General features: G+C 35.6%; 1 protein-coding gene across 1 annotated transcript in view; it reads right to left on the bottom strand.

Moving 5' to 3' along the window:
- Positions 1–19,007, bottom strand: part of KIF1A (kinesin family member 1A) — a 200,416-nt gene that overhangs the window by 29,633 nt on the left and 151,776 nt on the right. The window contains 8 exon segments of the mRNA XM_053711551.1: positions 3,237–3,289; positions 3,875–4,005; positions 4,187–4,197; positions 4,200–4,300; positions 9,468–9,612; positions 12,031–12,115; positions 12,696–12,762; positions 17,010–17,118. Coding sequence (XP_053567526.1) covers positions 3,237–3,289; positions 3,875–4,005; positions 4,187–4,197; positions 4,200–4,300; positions 9,468–9,612; positions 12,031–12,115; positions 12,696–12,762; positions 17,010–17,118 — 702 coding nt within the window.

The following is a 19,007-nucleotide window of genomic DNA, read 5'->3' as shown; positions in this document are numbered from 1 at the left end:
TTAAAGGAACCTTCCTTCAGTCTTAGCCGTCGGATGAAGACGATGCTCTGCGTCGGATTTCTTGAAGATGGACCCGCTCCCCGCCGGATGAATGAAGATAGAAGATGCCGTCTGGATGAAGACTTCTGCCCGTCTGGAGGACTACTTCGCCCCGGCTTGGATGAAGACTTCTCCCGGCTTCGTTGAGGACTTCTGGCCTGGTTGGATGAAGACTTCTCCCGGTAAGGTGATCTTCAAGGGGTTAGTGTTAGGTTTTTTTAAGGGGGTATTTTGTGGGTTTTAGAGTAGGGTTGGTTGTGTGGGTGGTGGGTTTAAAGGTTGAGGGGGATTTGTAATTTTTTTTACAGGTAAAAGAGCTGATAACTTTGGGGCAATGCAACTGTAATTTAGTGTGGGGTAGGGCTTTTTTATTTTGTTAGGGGGATTAGATTAGGTGTAATTAGTTTAAAAATCTTGTAATTTGTTTATTATTTTCTGTAATTTAGTGTTTGTTTTTTTTGTACTTTAGATAATTTTATTTAATTGTATTTAATTTAGGGAAATAATTTAATTATAGTGTAGTGTTAGGTGTAATTGTAACTTAGGTTAGGTTTTATTTTACAGGTAACTTTGTATTTATTTTAACTAGGTAGTTATTAAATAGTTAATAACTATTTAATAACTATTTTACCTAGTTAAAATAAATACAAACTTGCCTGTAAAATAAAAATAAACCCTAAGCTAGATACAATGTAACTATTAGTTATATTGTAGCTAGCTTAGGGTTTATTTTATAGGTAAGTATTTAGTTTTAAATAGAAATTATTTAGTTAATGATAGGAATTTTTATTTAGATTTATTTTAATTATATTTAAGTTAGGGGGTGTTAGGGTTTGGGTTAGACTTAGATTTAGGGGTTAATAACTTTAGTATAGTGGCGGCGACGTTGGGTGGTGGCAGATTAAAGGCAGATTAGGGCTTAATAATATTTAACTAATGTTTGCGAGGCGGGAGGTCGAGTGCGGCGGTTTAGGGGTTAATATGTTTATTATAGTGGCGGCGATGTCCGGTTCGGCAGATTAGGGGTTAAAAATTTTATTTTAGTGTTTGCGATGCGGGAGGGACTCGGTTTAGGGGTTAATAGGTAGTTTTATGGGTGTTAGTGTACTTTTTAGCACTTTAGTTAAGAGTTTTATGCTACGGCGTTGTAGTGTAAAACTCTTAACTACTGACTTTAAATGCGGTACCAGTCTTGACAGGAGAGGGTTGTACCGCTCACTTTTTGTCAGACTCGTAATACCAGCGCTATGCAAGTCCCATTGAAAAAAGAGGATACGCAATTTACCGTAAGTGGATTTGCGGGTATTTCAAAGTCTGGCCAAAAAAGTGAGCAATGAGCCCTGTAACTTCAAGACTCGTAATACTAGCGGGCGTTAAAAAGCAGCGTTAGGACCTCTTAACGCTGCATTTTAAAACCTAACGCACAAACTCGTAATCTAGCCGATTGTTCTTCTACTGTGTAGTGTAATTCTTTCCCTTCCCTCTACCATTTGGGTCATAAAAAGTCACATCTAAACTTGATTATCTTTATAATCACTTAATGGCTAAAAGTGTCCATATTCTCCTTAAGAACACTTAAGTTCATCGTTTATATTGCTTAATTTGGTTTGTCCAATTTAATTTGTAGATATGTCCACTATTATTAGTATCAAGATGGTATTCTTCAAACTTAGCTGTATCTTTTTTATGTCACGTCTCTAACTAGAAGCATGAGATAATAAACATTGTTGAGGATATTACACCACTTTGTGCAAGAAATATGAATTATTTCTCCATAACATTGGATGTATCTAATTTAAAAACCTCTTGGTATAAAAATCTTCCTGATCAAGAAAAACAGTATAGCTTGATTACAAGTGGCACAATAAATGTTTTTATCACTCATTAGTGGTAACTGCACTTTAAGGTAAAACATTAGCGCTCCAGGTTAATGCAGTTATTACAAGTTGAAAGACAAAAAAGGAGTGCAGGACTTCGGATATTCGCAACCACTTTAAACTCCCTCACCCCATAGACCTTCTATGGGGTGCACTAAAGAAAGCCTTTTCCTATTTATCGCTTACCCCCGCTAACATGTACCTACGCTGACCAACTGCGCTAAAGCCAAGGTGCGGTTAGGAATAATTCAAATTCCTATGTACTTTTTTATTTTTATATATCTATATATATCATTATATATATATATATATACGTATATATAAATATATACCCATAATCTGTATGAATATACAGATATACAGTTGATATAGATATAATACAAGTAAAATGGACTGCCACCCTCAAACCGGACTGGGTACTCATTGTATGACATGCAAAAACTCACAGCCTTTGGTGCTCACCAGTACTCTCAGCCTGCACAGTTTCAGTGGGACTATCGCCATTTGGACAGATTCTGTAACTAACTGTTCCATGTTTGCCTTTAATCTAGCTGTGTGTTTGCAAGAGAGTTGCCAGAACTTTTTGTATGTTGTTTTCCCTATGTGCTTTTCACCCAGGCTTGCCTGGGGTTAACTGCCTGAGTCACTGAAAGCTGTGCCTGCTGGCTGTGATTGCTGGTGAACCCGCGGGGATGTGAGTTTTGCAGGGTCATTAGATGTGTACCCAGTCTGGTTTGAGAGTGCAGTCCATTTTCGTGTTTTGTATGTGTCTAGGAAAATTACAAAGTCTGTGTCACCTTTGTCTTCTAGCGCTATTTGAGGCTTTCACTCAAGTGCAATCCATAACTTTTAACTTGTAAATCGGCAATCATATAGTGCGGTCACAATATCCATTGAAAAGTAATGAGTGTGCTAGAGTAATGTCGTCCGCGTTAAACCTTCTCTGGTAAATCTATTTTATCAATCTGTGTGCTAATTTTAGCGTGTTCGAGCAATAGTTCTATCACATACTGCACTACACCACCGTGTTACCTCGGCCTATGTAGGAATCGCAGACACAGAGCTTTAAGAAATCTTGGCCAACTTTCTATGAGATGCAAAAACGACTTATCTTTTTATTTTGTAATATTATATGCTGGATAGCTTGTTAGCCTAGAAAGTCTCTCTTTTTACTTTTTACCATAATATTATAAACTAGTTTTTTGATATTTTGATACGAGGCCGTTTATAATTTAAATTGCTTTCTAAAAACAGTCTTTTATAACACAGAATAGACATCTAAACTGTTTCTTTTATAAGAAAATACATACCAGGACCTACTGGCTTCTGCAACACGGCACAGGCTGAGTTCGTATACTACGTTCACACGGTTACTATAAGGGAGGGAGAAATGAGTGCAAGTACTGGGTCTGACACATTGCAAACTATATTTAAAAACTCATAAAACACAAAGAGAAAATATAAACTTCTCTCACAATTTAAAAAGAAAAAGAAAAATTACACAAGGTGTATGAGGCCTCAAATATACTTTGATTTTTAAAAACTCTTATTTTCACCCATTAGCAATTAGATAATATTCACTGAGAGCTCTGCAAGATGATCACCGGGATATAAAGTGAAACAAGTTTTATTTTGTGATGGGTGGAAGAAGTTAAAGAAAATGACATATTAGCCATTTCTGACAGAATATGATCTGTGTGTCATAAGGGAAGTATCTGAGAACTGCATGTGGTCATGTTGCCGCCCCCCTGCACATTCGCAGCCAATAGGCCGCTAGCAGGGGGTGTCCAATCATCCAGATCGTATCAGGATGATTGAAGTTCCGCGACCCCTGCTTCCTAACTTATGTTTCCAGCGAACCTGAAGGCTCATGCGGAAACAGCAGCATCCACATACATAATAAATATACCCCATAGTCTGCAGAACATTGTTTAGGACCACCTTATGAGCTCACCCTTCAGAAGCACGTAAAACTGCCAGTTCCAAACAGATTCCTTATGGAGCGACATGCTGGGAGCTTGGCATCCCGAGAGTAGAAAACCATACAGAAGTCTTTGGTTATCACAGCTGGCTGTGTACAATTCTCCAACTGTTTGAGGAAAAGCATTATTGATGACTATGTAAATGAGAGTGCATACAAGGTGAAAAGGTACAGTATCTAGAGTGTCTAAGAATGATTGCTCAACACAAGTGTAGAAGATTATAAAATAATGCAGGATTCTGGTCATGAGATTAAGAGCAAATTGTAACTAAGTTTGTTGTTCTCTAACCTCTATGTAGCAGAAAGAGTAATATAGATCTTCTCTCTATATGGAGTGACACGATTCAACAGTAGAGAGTTGTGCATAGAGCTGTCCCAGGCCACTTCAAAGTTATAGAAAGTCCTAAGAGAAAGATACAGAGGTATATATCCAGATATAAATGCACTGGTATACCTAGACATCTAAATACTACCATAGAATATAGACAAGAAAGAAACATACAGGACATTATGTAGAAGAAACACACAAGTACAGTAAATGAACAAAGACAAACAAATACATACGTAGAAATACAGAGTGCTTACAGAAAAAATACATAGTAAATTAGAATACGAAAACATATAGTCATAAAAATAAACACTTCACAGCAAACAGTCCTTGTTGAATTGATATCTGTTTGTGTTATTAATGATTTTTTTTTAACAGGAATACAAGCAGGGATACATTGGAACACTTGCACTGAAGAAAGGTTTACGTTTACGCATTAAACTTTATTAGAATATTGTAAAAATACAGTAATGCCCATAGTATTCTTACTCATTTTGTGCCATTTCATAATGATCAGTGGCACATTGACTACAAATGACTGAATAGTTAGCAGTATATATGACATTTTGCTTGTAAAACAAAAATATGGTAGCTACAACATTGATTGAAAGTGTTAAGTTTCACATAAAGCTTTTTCATATTGTGAACGCAACTATGGGATGATATAATGATTTTCATTGGTTATCCAATATTCATGTTTAGATTTATTATTTGTAACAGTCTTAGACATGAAAAATTCTCTAGCTATAGACTTCAGATGCACAAGAAGAACAAGGGACTGCTGCTACCAAATGAATCTTTAAAAACAAAAAGTACCCTATAATAGAAAACACCCAAAGCGTTTATGAGAAAAGGGAAGAGACAAGACAAAAGGAGAAAAAGAGACACTGGGAAAAAAGAAGCATATTTGGTAAAGCAGTAAAATTGAGAATGGGGAGAGAAACAGAAAAGTGGGTGATGATAAGGTGAACGAAATGAAATGGAAATGCAAAATGGTTATGAGATGAAAGAGTAGGAAAATTAGAAGCCTAGGGCAATTGAAATAAATTAGGGTAATGAACTGAAAGGCAACATGACAATTATAACAAGATGATAGAGTGAGAAGAGAGGTCATAAGCAAAGCAAAATTACAATGTTGTGAGAGAGAATTAACATGAATAGAAATCAGGAAATACTGCAATAGGAAGTGGATTAATATAACATGAAAGCTGGTTGTTAGTCCTTAACAGCCTGAAGATGGATGTATGTTAGAGAGGTATCTTTATAGAAAAATGGTCATGTAGAATAGAATAGAATTTCTTGACAAACCATTTAGGTGGAAGGACCAACTATTTAGCAAAGAAATAATGGATGCTTGGGTTAAGGATAAAATAATAAGATTTTTTTTTTAAACAGAGTATAGCAGGCAACGTGGCACGAATAAGGTGGGTAAAATAGGAACATTCAGAGGGATAAGACATGGAGTGAATGGAATATCAGAAATGAATGAATACTGGTGCCCCTCCCCGAGATTGGCCTGCTGAAGATGGGATCCCCAAATACATAGTAAGAAAGGGGTGAGGTTTGTGGGGCAAAGGAGCAAAGGGCACATAACCCAGGAACAGGCAAAGGACATGAATAGGGGTCAAATAATGAAGGGCATAGAGGACATAAGAGTTAACCATAATTTATACAACACTGTTTCTGAAGCTATATTTACATTACCCCTACACATATACAAATGGTATAAATTTCTGTTTTTAATAGAATGGGAACCTTTATACACAAGGTCTCCATATTATAACACTATCGACAACACAATCCTTAATTCTCTGCATACATACTCTAGATACAACATATTTTTTTGTCTATAGATAGGGTTCCTCTCTTTCTCTCTGAACCTTTCTATCATTGTGAAATGGTAGTTGTTAGTAATAGGTGATGGAGCAGATGTATCTGGGTAGTTACTATGGCAGTAAAGGACAGGCAGGTAAAGACAAGTATGACAGAGGAGAAAAGCGAGAGGAGGTCATGATTCGGATGGGGGACAATGAATGAACAGAGGTAAACGGGTAAAAAATAAATGGACCACAAAAAAGAAGTAAGGTTAGAAAAGAGGAAAAGAAGGTAGGGAACAGAGGGAGTTTAAATAGCTGGCTGAGGAATGATAAAATAAAATACCTAGGGTGTGTCTGAATCAAGAAATTGCCTGAAAATACAAATAATGAGACGTTAGTGCAGGCACCGGGAAGGAACGGGAATCTCATGTCCCCAATATTCCCAATTCATTCATTCAGGGATATGTACGGTAGGTCTCCATTGTATAGATTTAACTTTTATCTTGTAGGGAAGTAAAGGGAAAGAATTGTGAAAGGGGATACACTGCAGAGGAAGGGTTATACCGGAGCAGACCTTTTTGTGAGTGCAGTACCAGGAAGCAGGATGGATGTGGGAATTGTTAGTGGGATTTTGGAGGTTTGTAAGGATAGGATGTTTGTGAAGTAAAAGGAAAAGGCACTCAGTGCACATATGACTGCTGTAAAGTGTTTGTAGGGAATGTGTGCACGTGGAAATGATACGTGGCAAGAGTTAGAAAGGACAGTCTTCTTAAAGTAACAAGGATGTCTCATAGAACTGTGAGTAGGTTTGGAATGATATGTATGGAGGTGGTTAGAATGACCAGTGACGGAGCTTACAGAGGACATGGGGAGAATGCTGGTTATGACATGGCGGGTTTTTGAACATTAAGAGGGACAGTCAGGGAAGGGTGAGGCTGTGCAATAGGAACAGCTTGGGAGAATGTGGAAAGGTCATTGAGGGACAAGTAAGTGGATCTCGCTTGGTAAGGTGGGAAAAGTCGGTTAGGGAAACTATAGCCTGAGTAATTTAGCTTTCATGCCTTAATGATGAGGCTCGAAGCAAGAAGAGAAGGGGTAACACATAAAAATAATTAGAAACTCCCATTATTTTTTTTTAAATCAATACCCAGGACTGACTAAATAACTTAAAGCCTTCTACTGTAGAGCATTTTAAAAGATTCCCTATAGATCCCCAAAATGTACATGTGGTTCTTCCCTTGTTAATAACTCTCTACTGGTCCCCTAATTTGCCACTTAGAAAAAAAATTTCTCCCTGTGTCTGATGATCATCAGTCACAATTTGTCAGACTTTGACTACCAAAAAGTTGTATTTTAGACTTTGTAGAAAGATCAGGCACCACTATTAAAGAGCAAGTAGTTGGTTGTATGTCTAGACAACAGATCTTTATTAAAGGGACATTAAACACTAAGGGCATGATTACAAGTCATATACGGTGTGTGTTTTCCCGTGCGCGATATGGTCTTCTCGCAAGCAATTTTCATTGCCCTGATATTTCAAGTCTTGAAAAATCGCGATTGCCCTTTTTACGTAAAAATACTTTCCGCGCTCGAAGAGCTGCAGTTTTCTGCAACAAAAAAGTTTCACCTAAACACTTCAAACATACATTACAAAGTACAGTTACACTCATATTAACAGTCCTTTAAAAAATGATTTAAAAAAAAAATATTGCACACAAAAGTTTAAGGGGCTCAAAGATAGGAGATCTCAGGTGTTAGAAAAAAAAAAGCAGACAACAGATTTTCATTGACATACATACACATACTGTACATAGGGAAACATGGCTTTATATGTAGTCGACATATGTTTAACTATGGAAGATAATGAAAATATTTTACATTACAATCTTATGCCATTAAACAATATCTCAGATGGATTTTAAATGGGATATTCTAATATAGATCTTGAGATATCTAGACATATATATATATATATATTATATATATTAATATATATATCTCACTATAAATAGATAATCAGTCCCAAATCATCATATATAAGGAAATATGTTATTTATAAAATAGAACATAATCTGTTAACAAAACATTCTTGCAATATGAAATATTCGCATTTTCATGTACACTTTGAGGAGAATACGTCATGGGCTTTGCGCAACAGATTAGGGTTTAGTTGTTTATTTTTTATTTTATTTGTCTTCTCCATTGACTTCTATGGGGGAATAAGTGAACATGCACGCGATCTGTCTTTATGAATTATGCAGGTTAATGTAAGATAAGTTATTTTAAAACTTGTAATTCCTGCGCAACCCCAAATGCAAAAAAAACATAATGTGCACGGTGTTTTCGCAAATGGGAAAAACAGATTTGCAGCGCGACTTATAATTTTGCCCTTAGAAATACTAGATAGAATGATGCATTCAAAGAAAAGATTAGTCTGCGAATAACATGTAGATATGTTTTTAAAAGTTTCATTAGTTGTTTAAATAGTGACAAAATAAGTGTTAAGTTATACATAGGTCACTAAAGTGTGCGGCCAATGGCTGTGTGGGATATAACAGTGTTCTGCACTTCCATTTCTAACAGGAACTGAAATGCTCACAATTTCAGAATGGAATTACAGGAAAAGGGGACAAAATAAATAATGAAAGTATTTAGTAGAGTTGTTTTAATATTTTTGATTTATTATATTATATTACCATCTCAAGGTGTTTAATGTCCCTTTAACAAGACACTGGATGTATTTGCAACTTTGCTTAAAGGGACACTGAACCCCAATTTTTTCTTTCGTGATTCAGATAGAGCATGCAATTTTAAGCAACTGTCTAATTTACTCCTGTTATCAATTTGTCTTCGTTCACTTGTTATCTTTATTTGAAAAAGAAGGCATCTAAGCTTTTTTTTTTTTTTTTTTTTTTTTCCAGTACACTGGACAGCACTTTTTTATTGGTGGATGAATTTATCCACCAATCAGCAAGAATAACCCAGGTTATTCACCAAAAATGGGCCGGCATCTAAACTTACATTCTTGCATTTCAAATAAAGATACCAAGAGAATGAAGAAAATTTGACAATAGGAGTAAATTAGAAAGTTGCTTAAAATTGCATGCTCTATCTGAATGATGAAAGAAAAAATTTGGGTTCAGTGTCCCTTTAAATTAACTATAAATTTATGTAGCTCTTTACATTACCAAGCTTCATATACTGTGAGAATTCTATCTGTCTATATTTTTCTCAAGCTTTTGTTGCTTGTAATTTTTTTCTATGATTTTGGCCTGTATGTAGGAACCTATGAATACTGTTATTTTCTTGACTACTTTGATTTTAAGCTGACTGACAGACTATTTCTACCATTCTAAGCCATAGGACTAATCTTTTGCCTGTTACTATATCTCCCACTTACAGTAGGTCAGTTATCTAATTCATACCTCAGCCCTGAAAATCCACCAGTATTTGAATCGTTATACTGGTCATTACTCTCAGGGGGACGATACCCCGCAGACAGGATGTTCAGGGATAATATATTTGGGTCAATTAGAGACTCATCAGCCTCTGGAGTGTTCCGGATTCGACCTAAAATCACAGGAAGTGAATTACAATGATTTAGTTGATATATATTTAAATTGTCATACAGAGGTAATATATGTTGCCTTATTATGATTGGATATACATTTTTAAGGCAAAAGGTGCATGACAACTAATTTTGGGATATAATCTATTTTAGTTAAAAAAAAAGGAACATATCATAATCTACTAAATCCAACAGACTGTAAATATTGTATAAACATGTCTGTAATATTTTCAACTGGAACATAATATAGTAGGTTAGTTTACCTGTCACCAATGGAGTTGTATGTACAAGTACAGTTACTGCATGAATTGTTAGATTTTGGAGAGAATGTCACTGGTCCATTATATAAACTCAATATTATTTGAAATCCTTTGGTTTAGTTATCCCATGATTTAGTCATATTAACAGCAATATACTGAACTAGAGAAAAACTTTTCATAGAAAATTATATTTTAACACTTAAGTTATATATAATATAGAATGTTGCTCTTCTTTTTTAATTTTAAACCACTTCAGTTGGTGTGGTTTTTGCCTGTGCCCTCCAGTGGTACAATTAAGGCATCACGTCCTTATTGACCTGTAACCTGCGTGATTTTTTTTGTAGGCTTTTTTGATGCTATAAATAGCCAACTTTTTGAATCTTCAGTGCTCATGTATTGAATTCCTTAGTGTTCCTGGGTGTGCTCTATTCGCTTCTCTGTTTGTTCCAGTTGCTGAAATTTGCTTGTCCTTTACCCTGCAACTTGCCTTCTGATTCTGTGCTCTGCCTTGCTTCCTGCCTGTCTTCAGCTGCCGACCACTGCCTGTCATTGACCTTGCAACCAGCTAGCAAAATCTGTTCTCCTGTCGTACCAGTCTGTTCTCCTGGAGTCCTTTATTCTACCATTCTTGGACTGACCCTCAGGTACATTCTAATTGTTTGCATACTCCCTTTTCATTGGTTGGTCACGTCCTGAGACAGGTAGCTTTGGCAGGTTCATAACAACCTCCCTCCTTAGCACCTGGGTTGATTTTCCGCTCCACTCAGTAAAACCATCTGACATAAATGTGTGCTGGTATTAGAGGCGCAGCGCATTGCCAAAAGCCAATCGCTCACAAGAGTGCGCTTCAATAGGCTCCAATGGGAGCCTAATTTTCATGCCGGCAGCCACAGCAAACCATCTAGCGCAGCACAGGGCCAACAATAAATACATATATATGTATATGCTTATATACATATCTATTTATGTGTTTATATGTCTATATAGGAGAAGAGTTGGGGGGTGAAAAGATAACTCACCCTGCATATGCTACAAGGCAATGGACATCCTTTGCAGGGCTGCAAATGAAGTGTATCACAAAGTAAATGCACTTGAAATGAGTAGGGAAGAAAACACTCCTGCTGTAGGAGAGTAAATAGAGACTCCTGATATTCACAGATCAGACAGTGTAGGTGGTAAAGAGATAATTACCAGTATCTGGAAATGACTATTCAGTTGGTTAAGTGGAGAAAAAGAGTGATGTCTGTTCACAGCACTTCCCCTGCAAAATTAATTCCTTCCCAATAAGGCAAGAGATGGCTACATGGACTGGGAAAATATTTGTCTCAGAGGTATTAAAGAGAAATATTTTGCTGAGGTGAGAGATGTTGGACATCTGTTTGCTCCAAAGTTTGAAGAATATAACTTAGTAGATGTGAGGTGATAAAAGGAATGGATAGCCAACTAGAAGGTTCTATGTGATCATCAGAGACAGTTAGGGAGGCAGTAAATCCTCCATATCTACAGTATTTAGAGGTTAATCTATAGGACCATGGTTCTTGAAGTGTAGAATGGATGGTGAAGCAGTCTAAAGGTCCTGCAGTCTAAAGTGTGAAAGTTGCCAAACTGAACAGAATTGCTTTATGTAATATGCGAATAATTCAAATAAACTATCATACTATTTATTTTCCAATGGTCTACACCTCCCTACACATATGTTATTTAAAGTTTCTACTAATCTCCAAATGGTGGCTTGGAATTGACCATTTAGTAATGAATCATCTCCAGTTCATGCCCTATCATGATGACATTACCAATTGCTATTTATTTTGATTTTTACCCCAAAACACTGAAAAAGAGCCAATATATTAATTTAAAAGAAACCAAAATGTGTATTCAAAAGATCATACTGTTGAGTTTTAAAAAGTCCAGATATCAGAGAGGGGGATCTAAATGCTCAAACAAGTGTTTTTTGATTGACTGAAATTCTGATACCAAGGTTTCACAAAGTAAAGTATTAGTAGATTGATATGGCTTTGAATTTGACAGTCACGCACACATCTCTGCAAAACAAATTATGTCTATTTTCTAAGGAATTGGAACTTCCCTAAGATTATGAATAAGAATAGAACCCATTATATATGATCCATGCACAACTAGCAATTTGTTAAATATACCCACCCACTACAAGTTCTTTGACCTCCAGCCACTTCAGTTCCGCCCCAGTTTCATGCACTAGTGTCACTGAAATACGTCTTTGGATACCCTGTGGGGGGAATGAGCAGCATAAAGTAAAACGTAGCATTTATTCAGTAGAAAAGTAGTAAAAGCAAGACTGTCACACAGACACACAGGATCCTCTGGCTGGCTTGCTTACGCGTTTCGCATAGAGCCGTAGTCATAGCTGTAGTAAGCCAGTCACAGGTGAACATAAATACACGAGTGAATGCAATGTGATTGGCTAAAACCGAATTGCCAATTAAAAACATCATGCATAGAGGATATCCTATTAAATTCACCTAACATTAACCTGTTCATGGATTGATGAGAAAATAGCAAAAATAGCTAAACACAATAGAGACCTATATACAAAGGAAATGGGGAATGAACAAAGATACAAAAATGCATACAAAAGAGTCAAGTAGACAATTCTCTACACAGAAATAAAATATATACATACAATTATAACACCCTGTGTCACAAATACATATAATGGGAAGCCATAAACTTGGAAACGCAAGTGCAGATCATAGGAGTTTAAATACTGAATCTTTAGTAAGTAATTAAGCAGACCCACACATGGACTATAGTTCTGGTAAAACAGGGAGGTTTGCAAACAAGAGTACCTGATGTAGAAGGAACATTCCATGACAGGGCAAACCAACTCCATGATCCACTGCCACAGGTATATAACTGGAAGAAAATGATATACATAATATTACAATTATTAGACACAGTTATAAAGCAACATTATTTTAAAGTTATCTTATTAAAAACACATTCTAGAGCGAATAATATGTAGGATCAGGACATGCAGAAGATTTCACAGTTTGGCATTGCTGTCAGAAATATTTATCAAAGCAAAGTGCTAAGACACTGGCATTGTAAGCTAAGTAAGATAAAGCATTTCTTTCTTTTTTTTCTTTTTTACCACTTTAGAAAGATTTTCACAGTTTGTGATAATGTACATAATTTGCTAGATTACAAGTGACACACTAAAGTTATCACAGGGCGTGATAAACAATATTGTAGCAACTTAAGCGCATATTACAAGTTGAAAGTAAATAGGTGCGCTTGAGTGCAAACAAAATTTGTACTCTGTGAATTAGCGCAAGTAAAGACTTAGGGGGAGATTTACCAAGCAGCGGATGCTGCAATCTACCCCCGAAGTTTCTGGCTCGCTGAAAACTTAAGTTAAGAAGCAGCGGTCGTATACATACATACATACATACATATGTACACATATAAACACATATATACACATGTATATATATATAGATTGTAAGTTCCCACGGGAATAGGGCCCTCAATTCCTCCTGTATGTGTTTTATCCTGTCTCTTACAAGTCTTGTATTGTTTTATTTAAATTAATTATATCCATGGACAGCACTGTGGAATATGTTGGTGCTTCATAAATAAAGTATAATATATATATATATATATATATATATATATATATATATATATATATATACACACACACACTCAAAAATATTTAACCCCTTAATGACCACAATGTACACTGTATGTCACTGGTCGTTAAGGTTTTTTTTTAGGACATAATAGCACAAGTCTAGCAAGAACACGCTATTATGCCCTCCCTCCAGCAGGCTTTGTGGAATAGAGCAGTCTCAACGCTGGTGGCAAGACCACGCTATAAAACAATCAAGTCCCAAAAAAAGGCCAGTGACATACAGGGTACGTCGCTGGTCCTTAAGGGGTTAAAGATGAAAGATTATTTTTAATCAATTTTAATATTTTACTATGTTTTATTTACTGTGTTTTTAACGTAAATATTTTACATTCCAATGTTCTTCATTCCTTTCTGCATATATACTGTATCTTAACCTGTTTATATTCATATACATATATAGGTATAGTTAAATATTTAACAAAAAAATAACATATAATTGGAAAGTTGTTTAAAATTGCACGTTCTACCCGAATCATGAAAGTTTCATTTTGACTTTACTATCCCTTTAATGGAGTCACTTGGAAAGACCAAAGTACATAATGAAGTCTCCATGGAGAAACCAGAACCTTAATCTAATTAAAATATTTTCTCATCAAGGAGGCTAAGATTTTAGCCATTTTAGTTTAAAATGGTATAAAAGGAATCAAATGTGTGTACATTATATTCCAGGTGAAAAGCAACTCACAGAATGTATCTAAATACAATCCTTTAGTCTTTCATTGAGAATGTTGTAGAAAATGGAATATAAACTTGTGTTCTAAATTATATAAATAGATCTCCAAAATGTTGTCTAAAAACAGAGAATATCTTAACGAGGTCGGGTTAGTGCACATGAAAACTTAGGGTGCCTTATTGAAATATAACATAAAATATTTAAAAAAATAATTTAAATTATTTAAAATTAATAAACATACTGTAAAATATTCTAAATAATCTATAGAATATATCTATATATTTTACAGTACAGTATAGTTCTTCTTCCAAGAGTGATTTCCAAAATCATCATGGAACATTTGTTTGTGTTTCTGGTAGCTCCAGCATGGCCTCACAGGTTCTGGTATGCGGACCTTGTCCGGATGTCCAGTTGTCAACCTTGGCCACTTCCTTTAAGGCTAGACCTTCTGTCTCAAGGACCGTTTTCCCATTAGGATCTCAAATTGATAAATTTGAAGGTATGGAAATTGAACGCTTAGTGCTTAGTCATAGAGGTTTCTCTGTCTCAGTGATTGATACTATGTTACAGGCTCATAAATCAGTTTCTAGGAAGATTTATTATCGAGTTTGGAAGACTTATATTTCATAAATTCTCCTGGCATTCTTTTAGAATTCCTAGAATTTCACAGTTTCTTCAGGATGGTTTGGATAAAGGTTTATCTGCAAGTTCCTTGAAGGGACAAATCTCTGCTCTTTCTGTTTTATTTCACAGAAAGATTGCTAAGCTTCCTGATATTCACTGTTTTGTTCAGGCTTTGGTCCGTATCAAGCCTGTTATTAAATCAATCTCTCCTCCTTGGAGTCTTAATTTGGTTTTGAAAGCTTCACAGGCTCCTCCTTTTGAGCCTATGCATTCTTTGTATATTAAAATACTTTCTTGGAAAGTGTTGTTCCTTTTGGCTATCTCTTCTGCTAGAAGAGTTTATGAATTATCTGCTCTTTTTTGTGAGTCACCTTTTCTGATGTTACATCAAGATAAGGCAGTTTTGCGGACTTCATTTACATGTATACCTAAAGTTGTGATTTCTAACAACATTAATAGGGAAATTGTTGTCCCCTCTTTGTGTCCTTATCCTAAGAATTCTTTTGAAAGATCCTTACATTCTCTGGATGTTGTAAGAGCTTTGAAATATTATGTCGAAGCTACTAAAGATTTCAGAAAGACTTCTAGTCTATTTGTTGTCTTTTCTGGTTCTAGGAAAGGTCAGAAAGCTTCTGCCATTTTCTTGGCATCTTGGTTAAAGCTTTTGATTCATAAGGCTTATTTGGAGTCGGTTCAGGCCCCGCCTCAGAGAATCACAACTCATTCTACTAGATCAGTCTCCACTTCATGGGCTTTTAAGAATGATTTTGATTCCTATGCTTATGTTTCAAGTTTTTTTCTTTCATTTATGAGAAAAAAATTATTTTTTTGGCTGTGGATTTAATTTTTTCAGCGGAAAATGGCTGTTTTTATTTTATCCCTCCCTCTCTATTGACTCTTGTGTGGAGTTCCACATCTTGGGTATTTCTATCTCATACATCAATAGTTCATGGACTCTTGCCAATTACATGAAAGAAAACATATTTTATGTAAGAACTTACCTGATAAATTCATTTCTTTCATATTGGCAAGAGTCCATGAGACCCACCCTTTTTATGGTAGTTATGTTTTTTTGTATAAAGCACAGTTATATTTCCAATTCCTTTTTTGATGCTTTTTACTCCTTTGTTTCTATCACCCACTACTTGGCTATTCGTTAAACTGAATTGTGGGTGTGGTGAGGGGTGTATTTATAGGCATTTTGAGGTTTGGGAAACTTTGCCCCTCCTGGTAGGATTGTATATCCCATACATCACTAGCATGGACTCTTGCCAATATGAAAGAAATGAATTTATCAGGTAAGTTCTTACATAAATCATAACACCTGAAACATCATATCTTTGAGCACTTATACTTTTTGATTGCAATTTTATTTCCCAATAATTTTTAGGTTATTATGTGTGTAACTGTACTTTTTAAAGTATTTTGTGCAACTTTCTATTCGAGTGTAACAGTTGACCAGAGCTCGATAACCCAATGCGCAATAAATTTGAGCAAAACAGTTAGCATGTTACTTGTAATCTGGCCCTTAATTTGTGTCATGCAAGCCACTGCCGACCCTCAGAGAAGGTATTGTGTTTGAATGCTGGTGCACAGGGCACTTACAGCATATGTGCATATGCAACTAAAAATAGTAACAACTTTAACAAGAATCATTTTTACTAATGGAATTATGTTGTAATTATGTAATTTAAATGCACATTTTAGTTTTAGTCAGGTGTCTGAAAAGAGGACAAAATAAATAATTTACGCATATTGCAAAATTGTTTTACTACATGTAATTGAACATTTTATAATACAATCTCAAAGCATTTTTGTTAATGGAAGTATATAGTAAAAATATTTCTATTTAAAATTTACTTGCACCCATGCACATATTTGTTTTGACCTTTCTATCCCTGTAAGTCTGGAGTCTGTACTTTTAACAGGAATTTGAAAGCCCACAATTTTTAAAATTAAATGATAGGAAAAAGGGACAAAATAATGAAATGATATTACAAATATTTACTACATATAATTAAACATTCTATGTTACAATCGTAAAGTGTTTAATGTCCCTTTAATATAGATATCATATATTTTTGTCAAATTCATATTACTCATGGTGAAAACATTATTCAGAAACCTAAAAAAGCAATGTGGTAGTGAAAATAATAGCAGGTGACTCACTCTCCATTTGCTTCAAGCTCACAGATCTGGAAGTACGCCATCAGGTCATATTTACAGTGGCACTGGCCGGTACTGGGAACACGCTGTCTGGTCAGCTTAGTAGCAGGAACTATTAGAAATAGATACATTACAGAAAGAACACACAAGGGGATAGATAATCCACAATGGTAAATAAAGAATACAAATCTCACAATACAGCCAGATGACCAGCAGTAACATGCAGAGTGTTTTCAAGGAGGACTTATGGGTACATTGTCATTTATGGACCGTGTCTACAGTTATATTTAAAATGGGCACAAGCTGTGGCATACACTCAACTTTAGTGAGATAAAGCCATGTAGACAAACAATTAATAAAAAATCAGATATGAAAGGGACAAATAACAAGTAATTTAAAAAAAAAAAACATTTGTGTTACCAGCAAGGAACATTTGCTGGCTTTAAATGCCTATTGAGTATTGTACACTATGATAAAGGGGGCAATGACAGAGAGTGAAATGATAAGAGTGAAACAGTTCAAATGTAGGAAAATATCTGAAACAAACACAAGCCGTCAAACATAACAGAGGTAAATATCACATCCACCTTTGTAGCACATTCTATTGCAAGTGGAACCTATGAAATGTCATTAATGTCACAGCACGCCCTGTGAAAGCTCGTGTTAAAGGTACATTGGCACTGGTGAGCACAACCGCTGGTATTTGGGACACACACACAAATATATGACCTATATTGTTATAGCAAAAGAAGTACAGGAAAAAGAATTGGCCCTTTGTACAGGTATTGAGGTTTAACAGGTAATACCTAGTGTACCACCCCTCACACAATGTATATATTGGGAATAGAAAAAGGAAAAAAAGGGCTTCATGGTGCACAAAAACCTGACATATAACTTAACTTTGAATAAAAATTGGTGAATAATAAATGTTTTCTTAAAATAGATATATTAATAGGAGCATTTGACCAAAAATACTTTGATCCAATAGCCCTGGTTCTATACAGAGCAAGTGTTAATCTCCAATGAGGCTCTTGGTGAATAATAAAGATTATCTTAAAAGATTTATATTAATAGGAGCATTTTGCCAAAAATACTTTTTGGTAAAACTAAAGCTAGACATGTAAATGAAATACAACAATGTGACATAACAAGCCATCTTTTAGATATATATGTGCACTCATTTTCTGCAGTCACTTAGTGTTGCCATTAGGTTAGTTTGGGTATGAAACTTCTAAAAGGTCATCTTGTACAGTGTCATGCACAATACACAGCAGAATTGATAGATAAAGTTGCACTGCACACAGGTGTAAAATCAGAGGGTCTTTCCCTCACGCACCATGCCTCTGAGCCTTTGTCACAGCCCCAGTCATCCTCAGCCCAGGAGGCTCAAGCTGTAGCCCTGTGTATGATACACAATTGCCCATAGGACCCTTCTCTGCAGACAGCATGGGTACTAGTGAGTTTAGCATATAAAAGGTGGAATGCAGTGCCGGGGGAATGAATGGGGCATGCAAGCCTAAAAACAGTGAGAGTATTGATAATTAATAAGTGAAATAATCTGAGAAACTGTACTTAAAGGGACACTGAACCCACATTTTTTCTTTCGTGATTCAGATAGAGCATGCAATTTTAAGCAACTTTCTAATTTACTCCTATTATCATTTTTTCTTTGTTCTCTTGATTTCTTTATTTGAAAAAGAAGGCATTTAAGCTATTTTTTTTGGTTCAGAACCATGGAAAGCACTTGTTCATTGGTGGGTGAATTTATCAACCAATCAGCAAGAACAACCCAGAATATTCACCAAAAATGGGCCGGCATCTAAACTTACATTCTTGCATTTCAAATAAAGATACCAAGAGAAAAAAAAAATATGTGATAATAGGAGTAAATTAGAAAGTTGCTTAAAATTGCATGTTATGGGGCCTATTTATCAAATGTCTTGCGGACCTAATCCGACAGTGCGGATCAGGTCCCCAAGACATCGCTGAATGCAGAGAGCA

This window comes from Bombina bombina, chromosome 4, assembly GCF_027579735.1.
Source record: "Bombina bombina isolate aBomBom1 chromosome 4, aBomBom1.pri, whole genome shotgun sequence".
NCBI lineage: Eukaryota > Metazoa > Chordata > Amphibia > Anura > Bombinatoridae > Bombina > Bombina bombina.
The sequence above is the reverse complement of the archived record's forward strand: the minus strand, read 5'-3'. Positions and strand labels throughout refer to the sequence as shown.